The 16,411-nt window shown below is 39.3% G+C and overlaps 2 protein-coding genes across 3 annotated transcripts; both read right to left on the reverse strand.

Annotated features, from left to right (window-relative positions):
- Positions 1-2,288: 2,288 nt before the first annotated feature.
- stx12 (syntaxin 12) lies at positions 2,289-8,548 on the reverse strand. The gene is made up of 10 exons (XM_071919158.2): positions 8,484-8,548; positions 7,592-7,737; positions 7,375-7,444; positions 7,114-7,213; positions 6,106-6,243; positions 5,848-5,891; positions 5,330-5,435; positions 4,320-4,392; positions 3,534-3,616; positions 2,289-3,413 (listed from the first exon to the last, which is right to left on the reverse strand). Exons 2-10 carry the CDS (start codon positions 7,689-7,691, stop codon positions 3,321-3,323), a joined length of 807 nt encoding a protein of 268 aa, XP_071775259.1. The 5' UTR covers positions 7,692-7,737; positions 8,484-8,548; the 3' UTR covers positions 2,289-3,320.
- A 963-nt stretch (positions 8,549-9,511) lies between these two features.
- LOC139927137 (tRNA selenocysteine 1-associated protein 1-like) lies at positions 9,512-14,268 on the reverse strand. 2 transcript variants are annotated; one of them, XM_071919157.2, is made up of 9 exons: positions 14,131-14,268; positions 13,305-13,402; positions 13,119-13,218; positions 12,552-12,604; positions 12,076-12,207; positions 11,463-11,579; positions 11,131-11,329; positions 10,997-11,030; positions 9,512-10,324 (listed from the first exon to the last, which is right to left on the reverse strand). In XM_071919157.2, the coding sequence occupies exons 1-9, from the start codon at positions 14,152-14,154 to the stop codon at positions 10,161-10,163; spliced, it is 921 nt and encodes a 306-aa protein (XP_071775258.1). In that variant the 5' UTR covers positions 14,155-14,268; the 3' UTR covers positions 9,512-10,160. The 2 variants fall into 2 exon arrangements, with proteins under 2 accessions (XP_071775258.1, XP_071775257.1); XM_071919156.2 differs by having other exon boundaries at positions 11,131-11,335.
- Between the last annotated feature and the right edge of the window lie 2,143 nt (positions 14,269-16,411).

A 16,411-nucleotide genomic window follows, 5' to 3' on the forward strand; every position in this document is an offset into this window, starting at 1 on the left:
CCCCTCCTGTTCTCCACCATGTAGAGGGAAACCTGCCGCTCCTCTGCTCTGAGTCAAACATCCACAGCCCTAACTCAACAAGACGGCAAGCAGGGGGAAAAAAAAAAAGCCACCAATACAGGACACCAAAAACTTCTGCAAGTCACAGCCAAGACATGCGAGCCTCCCCCGAAGTAATGAAACTCTGTAGGTTTCTCTCTACACCCCCGGTCTTTCATCTTCCTTCTCACGCACCTCGTGCTACACAAAGAGAAATCGATTATTGAATCTGGCAGCAGTAAGTGGCGGCCATTAGCTGTTCGGTACGGAGGCCAAAAAAGAGTAAAGGGAGACTAATGTGAGAAAATAAGAAAACAAATCGAACAGCAGATAAAGACATTTGCAGCTCTTGCTCTTACGTAACGGATGGCGGTTTACAGTGTGGTACAAAATAAGTTATTAAAGAAGAAACTCCATTCGCACGCATCCAACTGCCGTTTTCGAGAAATGATGACAACTGGAACCGAAGATGCTGAAGGGCACTCACATCTAGATCCCGTACATCCCACAAACAGGAAACTAGTGGACAGTAGATGCCATGCCATTTAATGGAAAAATCCATCCTAAAACACTTTAGCACTTAAAAAAAACCTGATTGGTGATGGGTCCATTTTGTTGTTTGGTGCATTTTTCTTATTCCTGTGGATAACTGGCCAAATGTAGATGATGTAGCTACAATGGAGTTTGATAGCAGGAAAATGTTTCAGTGATCTAAAACATCAGCAGTAAACATCAGGTTTTGGTGTCAGTCCCTCAGAATCAAAGAGCAAGGACTTCTTACTAGAGCCATTTTGCACCGAAATTCATGGACAGAGAGGTCTGAACCACTACTTCCCTTGCCTCACACTTTACTCTTTCAGACTTGACATGTATCAAAGTGACACCTCGAACAAAGCGGGTGTAACAACATTATGTGACACCTTCATAAAGGGTGAAATAGTTCCCAGACCAGGATGTGACATAATGGCGCAGGACTACTGAGCTCTGCGGTAACGCCCGAGCCTTTTCCCCCTCGGCCGTTTGCACACCTTTCCCAAGAAAAAAGGTGGTAACGTGATATCCGTCCTAATTAAAGGAAACCAAACGGCCTTTAAGTTCTTCTACATGGGACGATTGCAATGGGCCTCCCTTTTGCACCACAACTAAGAGATGGGGCCCCTCCGTTTCAGCTCGCACCCAAACTGTGCAAGGGTGAAGGAGGGGTAAACTTGCCAAATTGGGTCACATATGCGTAAACTTTAGTGACTTCAAAACTGGACAAGTCTGCTCAACAAACACTGATACAGGGGAACAGAGCGGGAACATGGGTCCTGTTAATAGGCCAAGGAAGCCAACACCACAGGAGTGCTGCTGTTGCATAACAGCAAACTTCATAAGCTGTGTCACTGAATATCTGAAGAAGGGAAATGCGGCTTTGGCCTTATGCTGTAAATGAGCGAGCTGGAGTGAACCCCTTTCATTTTCCACTCTCAACACTGTGTTCTCTCTTTCAGTCAAAGAGAAGACTGAAGTTCTGCCAGTGGTTAGAGAGGATGGCTCCTACCATCTTGGAGTTCATCTTTGCAGATGGTCTTTGCACCACTTTTAAATTGACAGTTAAAAACTGTGGAAATTTTTTTTTTTTTTTTGGGAGGAATCGCTACACCCAAGGAAAAGTAGTGTTTAGATGTATTATGTGCAGAATGCCTCTTTGAGGGCTTTTGGCCAAGAGTCTAGTGTTCTCTGCCCAACAAATGAAAGAGTCGGATGAAGAGGGGTCTGTCTGACTGCTCAGCTTGAGGCAAAGCCAGTGAAAGAAGATGCAAATGAATAGAGTCCATAGTCCGTGTCTCTTTAATTGGATAAATGAATGCCAGGCAATTGTGTCCCAATCTGTGTGGTTGGACAGAAAAATCAATGAACCTAGTGAGTTCACCCTTTGGTAGTGTCTAGATCATTTCAGGATTGAAACATTGTTAGCCTACAAGACAAATGTGGGGCTATTTGAGTCTTGGCCCTCAACAACACTTCTTACTTTCTCCACACAATCTCGAAGACATCAGAGCCTTCTAGGATGTTGTGCATCTGTATGATGTACAGGTGGGCAGGCTGATCTGCAGCCCCCTCTAGCAAGAGTCAACCTGTGACTGAGGTGCCCACAGTCTGAGCTCCACTGCCATCTACTGGTGAATGTCAGTCACCATTTTTACTAAGTACTGTGCAATATGCTTTGCATTGCATGGAGAAAATCAGAGGGAAAATTGATCAAACGTGTTTAAGACATTTATTTATGCATACTGACAGAAGTAATAGAAATCAATAAAAAACAGGTAGACGTTTTGTTTGAAGACTGGAGTTGCATTTTACAGATACTGCTGTTTTTTGCTGTCAAGAATATTCTTAATAGTGTATAATTCAGGACTTTGTAATATTTACAAACATTTGATTTTATTCATAGTAGTAATTAGTTCTTTCCATTTTATAACACTTATTTTACAACTATGACCATCACACCAGGAGTAATACAGGTCCCATGTATTGAAGGCCAGGAACCAAGACAGACGTGCATCATGATAATGCACTTCCTTATAGCGGCTGGCTCTTGCAATAGTGTTACTTCATGTTTATTACATCCATAGATGTTGTCATGTACACAGGCTGACTTAGCAAAATTATGCTAATATAACCTCACGTCACCTGAGCAATACAAGGACGACGACTTCAATGTGGCACTCTACACTGTTCACATTAGAAGGTGCCAAAATTTATAGGTAACAAAAAAATAATTTACAGCCCCTAAAAACCAGAGATGAATTTTACATAAACAGCAAGCCTCATGTTTCTTTGTTCATATTCATGTGCCCGTTCTTAAATCATTCAGAATAATATTAGCGATAATCATTATTTGCGTTTAGAAATACAGTGGATGCTAGTGTTAGTGTGGTAAATAAGAGGAGAAAATGAAATGAAATGAAGCAAATGAAGCAACCTCAGGATCTTAATCACTCCCCTACCCCACCGTTCTCCTCTATCCTCTCCTTTATCTCAGTTTAAATATCTGTTTTTTCAGCGACATATTACAAAGAGGCTCGATTGGGTTCAGATGGGTGTACTGTTGTCATATATTTCCGCACCAAACATTGTTCTGCTCAGATATCACTCCACCCAACCGGTCATCGGTGGTCGGCCTCTTAAAAAAAAGAATCTCTTCTTGCTCTTATCTTGATTCCAAGCAAGTATTTGAGGGTGGGAGGGGGGCACAGTAAAATAAATATAGTCGTGACACGGATGATGGAGTGCACTCATTTAGCCGCTTGCCAAATAATGATGCCGAGTATGACGAGCACGATGGAAACAACCATGGCTAGGATGCACATCTTCTTACGGGACTTTTGCTATGAGAAAGGAAGCAGAGAGAGAAGCAGGGTTACTGATATACATGTTAAATGGGAGGGATATTGCAACTGGTTGGTCTTCCATGTTGTGTGCTGTCATTGTCTGGTATAGACTCTCACCTGGTAGTAGGCTGCTCTCTGAAGCTGCTCTGTTCCTCGCTCTACATGAACCTCGGCGCTCTCCACATTCGCCTCAATGCTATCTGTAGGGCAGCAGAGACAGCTAGGTCAGCTGATGATCGTTAAAGCCACGCTATACTTTCATGTGCCTCCTCTGGTGTGGAGGGCAAATAGACCATATTGAGTAAGCCACAATGAGTATAATTATCAAGCCACAGTGAGTATACACAAAATTGTATGTGGCGGTGTTTCTATTTCGGGCAAGTTCCACTTTGTTGTTAGTATACCGGCAGCTTTAGATGTCAGCATCGCAAAACAATGTATTTAAACTGGTACACTTGTTGGAGACGGGACTTAAAAGACATGCTTTGAAGCTAAAACAGGGTATCTTCAGGTTTCAGAGAGCAAAATTTAATTGCTTTTAATGCTACCTGGAATTGAATTTAAGACCAATTTAAAAAACAAAACAAAGAAACAATGCTGACAAAACCGGCCTGTTTCTGATTGAACATAGCTAATGAAAGGTCTTGAACTATACATAGACAGTGTAAGAAAAATGACACCAGGCAATTATTAAGAGACATGAAGTCCAATTGTGTTCAGCAAAGCAGATAGGATACATATTGTAGGACATGTAACACAAGGAAACCATGATGAAAAAAATTTTAGAATTTAGATTATTTATTTTAAGACTTTTTCAGACTCTTTAAGACTTTTTCAGACGGATAACCTACTGAACTTTATGTATGAGAGAGTATTTTAATACAAAACACCACTGAAACTCACCGATCATCTCTCCTTGATCGTGGATCATCACTGCTAAGTCCTTGAAGATCTGGTTTACATCCATGATATCTGACTGAAATCGACAAAACATAAGTTAACAGTAACTGTCCATATAACCACTATGCATCTTTAATCCTAAGAAGGGCTGGGCGATAATTCAATATTATCGTTTATGGTCTTTCAGTGGAATCATATAGTGATGATATGGTGATTTGGGGATATCATGACACAATTCTTCTGTATAAATTGATGACAAGCAAATTTTATTTAAAATCTCTGAAAAAATGAGGTATAGTAGGAATATTATTTGATACTGTCTGTCCAGTCTGATATGATGGAGGTTCCTCCCTGACCACAGTTATAGAAAAACAGTCTGGAAAACCTCACATGACATTATATTTGCACATTTTAATGTTTCATTCAATTGTTTCAAATATTTTTTGTAAATTAATTCTTTGTTAAAAGGCAGTATCAGTATCATGTATCAAAGAGTTTCTCTAAGATTGAATAGGTGTGGTGGGTCACCCTGCCTTAAAGAGCTGCTAACACTAAAATAATTTCATTGGTCTGGGTTTCAGTGGAGAGTTTTAGTGTCCCATGATGGTCTAAATGCTGTTTCAGAGGCTTTTCCACCCTGACAATAATACAAATTAAATTAAAATTAAAAAAAATATTTGGTATTTTATGGCATTTAAATGGTCAAATTTAAAGATTTGGAATATTGCCACAAAATATCTCCTATATGCAGCTCCAAAACTGGGTTGTCTGTATTGGCCTTCAAAAATTGGCCCATATCAGTTGAACCCTAGTCTAATACTAATCTATATACTATTCTTTGCTGCTGCAACAACCCTATTTCCACCTCAGGGACAGATCAAGTTAATCTTATCTTCAAAACTGAAAAGAAAACTGAAACGTGATCAGTTTTCCTCACTTGTCTCTGCCCTGATGGTGTACTGGAGTGTACCCTGGTATTAGAGAAAGAAATAGAGTAAGAAGGAGAGCCAGACCTCCAGCTGTCTGATATTGGTTTCTCGCTCCTTGATGAGCTCCAGGTCCTCCTCTGTGATGGCAGCCTCCTCTGTCTGGGTGGTCGTCTGACCCCAGTCATCTTGGCTTCGCACAAACAGGATAACAATACTCAAACGCATGCAGATGCAGTTGGAATTATATGTGTGAAGACGGACTGTGTAACTATTATAGCAGGACAACGAACAGGACTCCAAATTACATGACTTTTCAATAGTCAAATCAGAGCGTTTCCATGACCTAAACATTTTCTTCCTTCCTGGTTTGTTTATGTTGTTTTTCAGGGGGAAAAGGTCTGTTTACACACTGAAAACCACCAGCTAACGAAGCAAGTTGTAATATACATTCTGCTATATTCCCATGTATAGAGTAGTCTCAGACTTCCTGAGAGATTTGATGAAATTCCCTGCCTTTCCCTGTTTGGAATACACCTGTCAGGAATACACCTGTCAACACTCCATGACTAGTAGGAACTCTGAATGAATGACACTGGGCTTACTTATCAAAAGAAACCAGCTGTTCGTCATGGGCACCGTCTTCAGCCTGAAAGAGGGGAAACCAACGGAACCAAAGGAAAGGGGAACCAACAATATCAACATCAAGAAAAACACTGCATGAAAGCATGAGCGTGAATTTCCATTGCTACTCTCTCGTCGACATAGCTGAATAAATTATGTATCTGCTATTCCGTGGGCTGACACGACCGATTACTGTTAGTGTTAATAGTGTGTTGATAGTTTCATATCTTTAAGATTACCGATAGGCGGGATCCGGCTCTCGCTCTGGCTACTGACTCCTTCTCCTTCTCTGCTGCGCGCCGCTGGACTGCCTGGAAATTGTTGAGAGCTGCTGAGAAGTCGTTCATCAGCCGTTCCCTCTGGATCTTCTGCTGCCTCTGTAGATCAGAGCGGAGAGGGGGAGAGAGAAAGTGTGTGAGGCCAGTGAGAGAGATGGATATCAATAGATAGAGTGTTATATTCCAGACTGCCTACTGTTGTCTGATGCTTCCCTGGACACATTAGAGGCAGTGGGTCTGAGTGTAGAAAGTGACTGCTGACATGCCAATGACAGTTTTATCATCTTTTTGGCTGCTTATTGGCTGTTGGTCGACACCTCAGTGGCACTTTGCTCTCAGTCAATACAGACAGCCCAAACCCAATATGTATATTCAAATGAGATGTGTCTTCTGATGTCATTTAATGTAACAGCTGGGTAGCTGTAAGTGTAGTTTGTAGTTGGATTTTAATCATCAGGGCTTTCATTCTCTTTGTTTTCTTCTAATAGATTAGATAACATTGAAGTTACAGACAAGCTCATATCGCTAATGTTAGTTCAATGCTTTCGGCATTTTTAACATAATTTTAAATTTGCCTTAGTGACTTGATAACATTGATAAAATAGCTGAAAGCATACTAATACCATAATAACCAACTATCTAGCTTTGGTAAGCCTAATCATTAAGAAATGAACACACTTAAGCACAACAGACCAAAAATCCTGATGGCAAGAATCCAACTACAAATGGTGACTTACAGCTTCTCAGCTGTTGTGAAATCACACCAGAAGACAAAGTCCAACTCAATTGAATATGTATATCAGGAAGGGAACGTCATATTGAATGCCACCGAGACAGAGTTTGCCCAAATGCCAGCATTAGTGTCGACTGTAGTGGCAGAAAGAGTGGCGGCTGAATGCCACAGTCCCTTTTCACACTCACCATCACTCTGTGCAGGAGTCCCATTCACAAGTGCAGGCCAATACTCACCTGCTCTGAGGGTGATGTAGGCAAAGGGACTGAGCCTAATTCTTTCAGGTGCTTGTTGGTTTCTTTTGCAAGCTGGTTGGTATAGTGCTGTATCTGCTGCCTGTGAAAACACCAACGGGTTAGTGAGAAGAGATGGCTGGTGAATCTGAGGAGTCTCTTATTCCGCATCACACCTGCTTCACTGCAAAACTGAGTAGAAGAAAGTGAGCTTAAGAGATGGAGAATGTGTGTTAGTGGATATATTGAAATGCTGACACTTACAGTCGATCCTGAAGTTCACTGGTATCCTGTCTGGTCCCCAGCTGGCTCACCATGCTCTTGATCTGAGCAGCTGTCAGGAGAAATAGCAACAGTGGTAAGTCTGAATTCTGTAACGCAAGCACTCATACAAGCAGATACCATAACAACAACACACAGGGGACACAGAGCTGCTAGTACAGCAATGAAGCAGTTAACAGTGAAGTAGCAGAACACCTACTGTTCTGTGTGATCTTCTGGATGTTGGAGCTGCATGTCTGTATGAGGGTGTTGAAGTCCCGTGGCACGGAGCGGAAGCTGTCTGCTTTACCGTAAGACATGTCTGCTGTTGTACCTTACACAGAGGGCTTTGGCTGCAAACTGTTTCTGCAGAATGGAAAGTATATCATTAAATACTTACAAAGGGGATCCTCATCAACAGCCACATTTGTTTTGGGATCTGTTTACATATGCTAAAGACCATACCAATTCTAACGTAGGCTTGACCATTTAAGTAACGACAATAATACAGCTGACGTTAGCTAACTGATATCCTGACACAGGAAGATATGGAGAACTGGTAAGCAGGTTTTCAACTCTGTTGGCGTGTCCACATTATGACTAACGAGTTCACTGTTGCTGTGTACCAACTTCACCTTCCAGAAAAAAGTGGGGTTGCTTATTTAACTAAGAAGTGAGACTAAGGCAATAGCTTGGTCTGGTTAATTGGTGTTGGCTAACAAGTTAGCCGGCTAACATTGGAACAATTAAATCGATCGACCTACAAAAATGTGTTGTAATTAGCTAAATTTAGCTTAACTACGATGTTATTTCTTAGCTGGGCGCTGCTGCTTATTAGTTCCATTGTATACATTGTAGATATCAAGCCAGTTAGCGGTCTATCTGTCCACCTAACGTTCAGGCAGCTGGGTCCAAGGAAAGAATTTCGGCCAGCTGTTTGCTTCCTGGCTAACTAACGCTAACTTGTTAGCTTTCAGCTAAAAAGATACCGTTACCTAGCTAGCTTACAAATAGCTAACGTTACGTCTTGTTCCCTCATGAGGAAATAGAAGAACTATCATATCGTGAATAAAGGTAAAGGGTATAAATGTCAAATACGAAGTGATACTTGCTTATTTGGCTTTAAAATACAAATATCGGCGTAGTTTCCCTGTGTTGTTCGTCCAGCCGACAAAGGCTACCCTTCCTGATCTGTCGGGTGACGTCACTGCGTAAAGTCACGCATGGTAGGAACAATGGGGGGCTGTGTGTTTGTGCAGGGTGGGGGTCAAATTTGCAACAAACACTTAGCAATAGAAAGCTATGATTAGCCCACAATAAAACAGCATTTTTGAAGTACAAAAAAGAAATAACTTATTTGTACGCTCATATAATAATACTTTCCATAGTCATTTTAAATTTTTATTCTAGCAGTTACCTACCAAACATTACCTAAATACTATCTACATTGAGATGAAATAATAAATGGGGGTGAAACAACTTTCCCCAGGCTATGGCTTCCTGTGGCGCCAGTCACTGTACCTCGTGACTCTCATGTGGTTCCCTGCTGATGGTGGGCTTCTACACTGGAGCTGGAGAGAAATACCTCCCCCATTCTGCTAGGGGAACAGAGTAATGTTACCTTACCTCATCAACAGAGACCCTTGTTTTCATTTGTACCAGCAGGTTTGCAGAGCAGAGAAGTCTTTTATTATCAGCATCTATTTTGCAGATGCTTAGTTTTTATTCTTCAGTTCTAAATGGTATTGTGCTATTTTGTTTTCACAAATGGGTGTCTGAATTAATTCACTATTTTATGAGATTTTTTTTTTGTTAGGAAGAAAGTACATGAGAGGATTCTACCACTCTGGTTTTCATCCTTAACATAAGGAAACAAAGGAACAAATAATTAAAGGTCCAAGGGGTCAGAAATATCATAATTATAGTAGCCTATGTTTATAAATATATAAAAAAACAACTAAAAAAAAACCAAAGGAGGGTTTTTTAGGAATTTGCATTTGTGTATTAAGAATTTGGCCAGAATAAACATATTTACCTAATAAAATGCCTTACATTCATTGCTAATAACACTACTGTTAATGATTATAGTCTAATACAATTCCTGGCTGCAATGTCTTGAGAAATAAGCGACACATTTAAGTCTTTCAGCGTTATACTTTTATTCAATCCCAAGACAAAATAATGCACAATGACACAACAACAGATAGAAGATGACCTGGTATAAAACAGTCTCGAGTTCAAAAGAGATGAAAACAAAGCTTCTTTCTTTGGGACGGACTGGGCAAAACGTCCATCTAACTGATGCATGTAAATAAAACAAGCATGAAATCAATATATGGTGATATTTTACAGTTGCCTTATTCCAGTGTGATAACCTGTGGAAAAGTACTTCAAGTATGCAATAATGCTCCAACTACTTAATGAAAATCTTACACATGATGTACCTACAGGAGTGTCACAACACAGTGTTAGGTCAAATGGAAATTTACTAAATGTACATAGTTTACCCGCATTATTAGGTCGTTACATCCTTATGACTAGATTATGTATTAGAGATTTTCATTCAGTACTGACCTAGAACTGTTGTGTACTCACAGTACTTTTCCATAGGCTAATGCACAGGTTAATACACTTGTAGGACTAGGTAAAAGTCTTACCATAAACTACTCGCTTTATGCACTTAAAAAAGAATGTGCGCTATCAAAATTCAAACAGACAGCAGTAAATAAAACGCCAGGGGGGAAAAATGTAATGAGAAAAAAAAAAAAAGCTAAATAATGCATTTGGTTTCAACAGTAAATTGGCTCTGGTAGGCTTGATGGAATGCCAAAGTCCTGTTCTGTAGAGAACTCCACTGGCTGCCAGTGACAGTCAATGAGAGCGTCATACAGTTCCTCACTGAGCTCCATAAACTTCTTGTTGGCCTCCACCACATCCAGCTCTGGGTTGGGATCTGCAACAGACGGACAGTTGATTACTAGAAAAAATAATCACAGCAAGGTATTCATAAAGACTTTAATTAAGGCCAAATGAGGCCAAATTATGACTAAGGGTGTGATCACACCTAGAGTTGTTTTTTTTGGTCTGAACCCTACTGCAAACTTTACTTTGTAATCCTTTTGTATTTGGTTTGTTTAGGTTCACACTGCCCACTTACAAGAAACCAGAGCTTGTAAACAAAAGTCACATGGACTCACAAGTACAGGAGCTTGTTTTTTGGACAGGGTTTTGGTAATCTGTCGTCCTGCCAGGTTAGAGATTTCAGTGGTGGCTGCATGATGGACCTGTCTTCCAGTTAAGAACACATGAAGAAATAGCTGAATATGAGCATCAGTCCAGACTTCATTTTGTTCTGCTTGGCTTTCCAAGCATGAGAAACTGCTGGCATCAGATGTCAACATCTGTCTCCTTATACCCATAAGCCCTTGCGTTTTGGGGTTGTTTCCTGCAGTTAGTTTCATTTTCAGGTGTCTTTGTGCAGTTAAATGGTGCCACCTGAGTTTGAGTGGCATTGTTCTCACCTAGCCAAACAAATGGAAATAAAGGAGGAAACGCTCCAGAGTTCAAAGAAATTGCTCCAAACATGCTGGATGTGAACGCACCCTTAGAAACTCCTAATACAAACCTTCCAGTCCGTCATCCTGAACAGCTTCACTTTCCTAAAAAAACAAGAGTGAAACATTTTAGAATGATTCATGTAGCGGTAACAATGACTAAATGCAGGGTCTCAATATAGACTGAGTAATACAGTAAACCTACCTGTGTTTGTGGGGGATACTGTGTGTAATCATACTGATTGTAGTTGTAGCCATAACCTCCTCCACTCTGGTCATAGCCCCAGTTTGGGTAATACCCAGAATACGCCTGCTGGTGGTACTGGTTGTACTGGTTGTAGTTTTGTCTGTATCCTCCCGAGTTTGACTGCCATGATCTGTTGTCTGACTGTTGTTGCCTATTCCTAAAACTCACAAAGGATTAAGAGACACACTGTTGATTTCCACAAGATACATTTTGCTTGACTTCCATGCATTCGAATGGCAGTTTGGCAGATTTCAATACATTTGTAAGTCTTGCGTTTTGGAACAACTTACTTGTTGGCAGCCAGGCTTAGTCGCAGTGGTTTACCGCCAAGTCCCACAGCTCCCTGACACTCCTCTAACGCCCGCTTCTGCAGCCTCTCGTCTGGGAACTGAACAAACCCGCAGCCCCTAGAGCCAGACGGTCGCATATCAGTTCATACACTCATATGTGACCTAGAAGAAACACACACTAGGGCTGCAACTAATGTTTGATCAATTCAGACAACTTTACTCGAAAAACAATTTCTGTTTACGATAAATCTTTAGCCATAGTTAAGTCCAGATCATGTCAAAGTACTGGCATTCCTTCACTGTATTGGTTAGAAAAGAATATCTCTGAAACATAACGGCACATTAGTGTGTACTAAATAAAATTTTAATTCATATATGTCTATTTATCAATTTATTATACATTTTGAAAAGCGTATACAGTGTAGAACTTTTGTGCATTGCTCAAAAAAAAAAAAAAGACATTTTGATTCTTCAATCATTTTGTCACACTGAAATCTTGGGGGAAAAAGGTGTTCTTAAAAATGGAATATTCAAATATCTATATAAAAAGACCTATATGTCTACATTCAATAGTTTTTCCATATTGTGTGATGACATCTAAACTTAAACTCACTTTGAGTTGCCTGTGCTGTCTAGCACCACCTTCCCTCCCCGGCAGGAAGGGTAGCGGTTGTAGAAGAACTCGTACAGCATCCCGTCATCCACCTCCGGCGTGAGATCGCCCACAAACAGAGAGTACATCTGACTGCAGCACACAAGAGAGCGGGAAAGAGAGGCTGGCTCATTTCCAATGCATCCTCAAACACATTCACAGGTCCCAAATCTTTTCTTCCTGAGTGGTATATATTCATACAGATTGCTCTTGCCAATATTGCTAATAATAATTATAGTCAGTTAAAGTAGGATTCAATGACGCCTTGCTTTTTTTGCTCCACTAGAAATAGCATGTAAAAATGACCAGTCTACTCATATTCTCCATATATCTACATTAACCCCCCCCCCCTCCCTCTCTCTCTCTCTCCCACCCTCACCCCATCACCATTCAGGTCTTTGGTGTCATTTCTCCAGGTCTCCCACAGTTGGACTCACCCACCATCTCCTTGTTTCCCAAAGGTCGCTCGATTTAACTTGAATCTTGTGGGCTGTGAGAAAAATCAACAGTCAAAAACCTTCCAAATCAGCCAAGCCCTTTCTTTCTTATGGGTGTCTATCAATAAACTGCAAGGGATGGGACAATATATCAAAATTCAATATATCGCAATACAAAAACGTGACACAATACATATTGTGGGGCAGAAAAATGACTCGCGATATTAGCTCCATTTTATTCTGCTGTACTAATCACAAATGAGACGGCTTGACCATCACAATTTCACAAGCTCTCCATTCAAATTATATTATTTGCACTTTGTAATGACATTTTTAAATAGTTGTTTACATTCTAACAAGCCAATGCCATTGATAGAAAGATGTGTGGCTCAGAAATAAACAGAATTCTACAGTCATACTTTGTTGTCAATGAAGTTTTGCATATTAGGCTACATCTTATCATGGTTGTATTGAATCGCTGACCCCATATCACGTATCGACTGGTATCGTGAGATAAGCATATTATCACATCCATATAAACTGCTTTGAAGAATAAAAGGTGTTTACCGGATTGGCTCCTGGTAACGGTTTGCCATTGACTTTGCGGAGGCATCTCTCGGCCGTGGCCTCATCTGTCAGCTCCACAAAGCAGTAACCCAGCGCACCCCTGGGCAGACAACACACTTTAATCCTTACACCGGGATGGATGGATTATCTTTAAGATATACAACTATTTTTGGACTCGGTTCTCACCCTGTCATCTTGTTGCGTATGATCCGCACATTGACCACCTGTTCGCCCATGGTGGAAAAGGCTCTGGTAATAAACTTCTCATCCATGTAGGTCTCCAGCTACCGAGCAACACAACATCATGTTGAAAGCAATGGTCAGGGATAATTCACTGTTGGTTAATAGCATGCTTCATAAACTCTACAGATGTATTAGCCTCATTACTAGTCTCGACGTATTAGCCTCATTACTTACTGAATTACTATTTTACTAATAATCTCAGTAAGTTTCATGCATTCAGATTCGTACTCGTAAACGGGCAAGCTAAGAAAGGCAGGTTTGTAACAGATTATTAGCCAGCTGGCACCATTGGTCTAGCTTTTAATAGTAACGTTAACAATTACTTAGCTTGATACGTTCCGTTATCCGAGTCATTAGGGTTTTCTGGCAATTCTAACATAGATATAACCCACTAAGCAGCACTTGTATCCTTAAAAAATCCGCTTCTATAATTGGTGCACCTGATATTATTCCACCAAAACACAGTGGTCGGCGGTGGCGAGCAGTGTGAACCAATTTTAAAAGTTGGGATTTTACTGAAACAAAGTTATCCGTGGTGGATGACTCGCATGCCGAATCCGTCAGAAGAGCCAAATGATTCTTAAAAGGTCTTAAGTCATGTTCTACCAGGTATGTGTGTTTGCCGATAAACAAAACAACGTTAAACTGCCAGATTTCTGAAGGGAGTTTGGCGTGATGTTCTCACCATAAAACAACGTATCGATGCTAGGTTAGCTAGCACGCTAGTTAGTTAGTTATTTTCTTAAATATAAAGTAGTAAACAACTCACGTTCCCCATCCATAGTGTGCTCATGGTGTAGATGAATTTGTGAGTGTTCAAATGTATATTTTCTGAGAATACTGCTACTAAGTTTAGGTAAACCTTTCAAACATATAAACACATGCTAGCGGAGCAGTACACCAGCGTCACTGAACAAGAGCGTTACGTCTTTGCGTCATCAAACACTTCTTCTTTTTTGTTTTATGGCAGACTGAAGACCGCATGGTGTATTGCTGCCACCTACTGGGCGTTATCATGTGTTAGTCTGTATTTTGTTGTACTATACAGTACATTATAACCTCATTGAGAACAATAGATTACATTTTTTTTTATTTTTATAACCCCTGGAAATGAATTAATTTTCTTCCTTTTTTAAAAAATATTGATCTTATTTTACATTTTCTCTGCCCTCTCTGCATAAATTGAGTTATTTGATGCTATTTTTCTTGCATTTGAATGTTTTATGAGTTTTCTATCCTAATCTTTTTAAATCCATGATATACAGTGATATCATTAGTAAAAACTGAATATGACTCACTTGAAATGATGCAAGCCGGTTTGACTGATTAGACAATCACCAGAATCATTAACTTCACAAATAAAATTTAATGACTTTTCCAAAACTCCAAAACTATCATTTTTCATCACTTCTCCAGGCCTGGAAAATACCATTTTAAAATTCCATGACTTTTCCAGGTTTTTCAGGAGTGTGGGAACCCTGTGATGTAGAAAATGACTGATAATATGCTGCATTAAAAGACACATTGCATTGACTGGTTCTATTATTACCGCCAAACATTCTCACTTATTCCTATTCATCATTTTTGAACAGTACAAAAAAATATTTTCAAAACTGCCTACAATATCTGACTCCAACTGAAAACTGACAACTGGAAAACCAAACACTGTTTTTTTCAGTTTTACTGTTTTAATATGCACACTCATATCATTATTTTATCATCTTCATTTATTATTCATCACTTTTGTATCAATTGTTTTATGTATTTTATATATTTATTTTCTTTTTCCCTTGGGTCTCTGTGTCTTTGAGCAACATGTAAAGCGCTTATAAATAAAATGTATTATTATTATTATTATTATTAATAATATTGAGCAGTACAAAAAGCAAAGCTTCACCCCACACAAGGCAAAGAAAATGTGCTTCACCATAAAACTTATCATCACAGAGAGGGTTCCAATTTAAAAAGATGATTCTGTTGTTGATGTAGTTTTATTGTGAAGGTATGGAATTGAACGTGGAGACAGTAGAAATAATCTCAGACATAATCAACAAAAAGGTGAAATGACTATATTATGGAAGCCCATTTCCGCCACCTGTTGAAAAAAATCCACCACATAACTTTTTATTTTCATCAAGTGAGATTTTTTTTTCTCAATATTATGACTTCTGACTGTATCATAATTATGAGAATGTTAAGCCATACTGATGAGACAGTATCTGATAAATATGACTTAGTCTCTCAGTAAGCCATTTGATGAGAAAGTTTCTCAAAATTATGACTTAGTTTCATAATTATGAGATAAGTCATAATATTGAAGGTTAACACCAGTATCTCCATTTCTTCTACACATCTGAAATAATTTTTCCTATTACTTAATTGATTATTCAATTACCCTCCTTTACTGTCTTAAGCAGAAAGGCTATATACATATACACATTAACTTACCAATATTTGATTTCACTCTTATCCCCTAGCAATAGAAGTATATTTCCCCAAAATGAATGTACATAAACTCAACATTGTATGTAAGCTCAACTATAAAGGAATGATTCGCAAACCTAAAACATTTGAAATATACAAATTAAATCTATTAATAAATACAAAATAAACAAACCTCTTTGCTTAAAAGTTGTTACACTTAAATATTATATTATATTATGTATTATATTATAACAGAATAGAATCTTTATTCGCATTGATCTATGGTAGAACTTACAAAAAGGATGGTGGTAAAAAGAAAAAAAAAATTTCACCTGTTGGTAACACGGGAGAAAAAAAACCCCAAAAATTAGACTACACTTTATTTATTTAGATCTGAAAGGATGTGCACTTTTGTTTTTTTTTCATTTTCCTTTTGATTTCCAAGAGCAGAAATTCTTCATTCAAGTCCGTTATTGAGTTACCTTGGCCTGAGTAGAAAGAAAAATGGAGCAATAATAGTAATCTGTGTGTATTCACTGGAGTTTATTGACAATCAAAGAAACCACTGGATGAAATCATTTCTTGGAAGGAGAGCGTTGAAGATTGTGTTGAAGAGAAACACAAAT

Source organism: Centroberyx gerrardi, chromosome 19 (assembly GCF_048128805.1).
Source record: "Centroberyx gerrardi isolate f3 chromosome 19, fCenGer3.hap1.cur.20231027, whole genome shotgun sequence".
In the NCBI taxonomy this organism is placed as follows: domain Eukaryota; kingdom Metazoa; phylum Chordata; class Actinopteri; order Beryciformes; family Berycidae; genus Centroberyx; species Centroberyx gerrardi.

Bases quoted from the DNA above. Each gene is read 5' to 3' on its own strand.
- stx12 (XM_071919158.2), bottom strand. From the start codon at position 7,691: ATGTCTTACGGTAAAGCAGACAGCTTCCGCTCCGTGCCACGGGACTTC. The intron at 7,445-7,591 runs GTAGGTGTTCTG...TTCTCCTGACAG, and splicing joins CCAGAAGATCACACAGAACA to CTGCTCAGATCAAGAGCATG. The intron at 4,393-5,329 runs GTCTGGCTCTCC...TGTCGATTTCAG, and splicing joins CCAATATCAGACAGCTGGAG to TCAGATATCATGGATGTAAA.
- LOC139927137 (XM_071919156.2), bottom strand. From the start codon at position 14,154: ATGAGCACACTATGGATGGGGAAC. The intron at 13,219-13,304 runs GTGAGAACCGAG...TTGTCTGCCCAG, and splicing joins ATACGCAACAAGATGACAGG to GGGTGCGCTGGGTTACTGCT. The intron at 12,605-13,118 runs GTAAACACCTTT...TTTTTCTCACAG, and splicing joins CGTTACCAGGAGCCAATCCG to CCCACAAGATTCAAGTTAAA.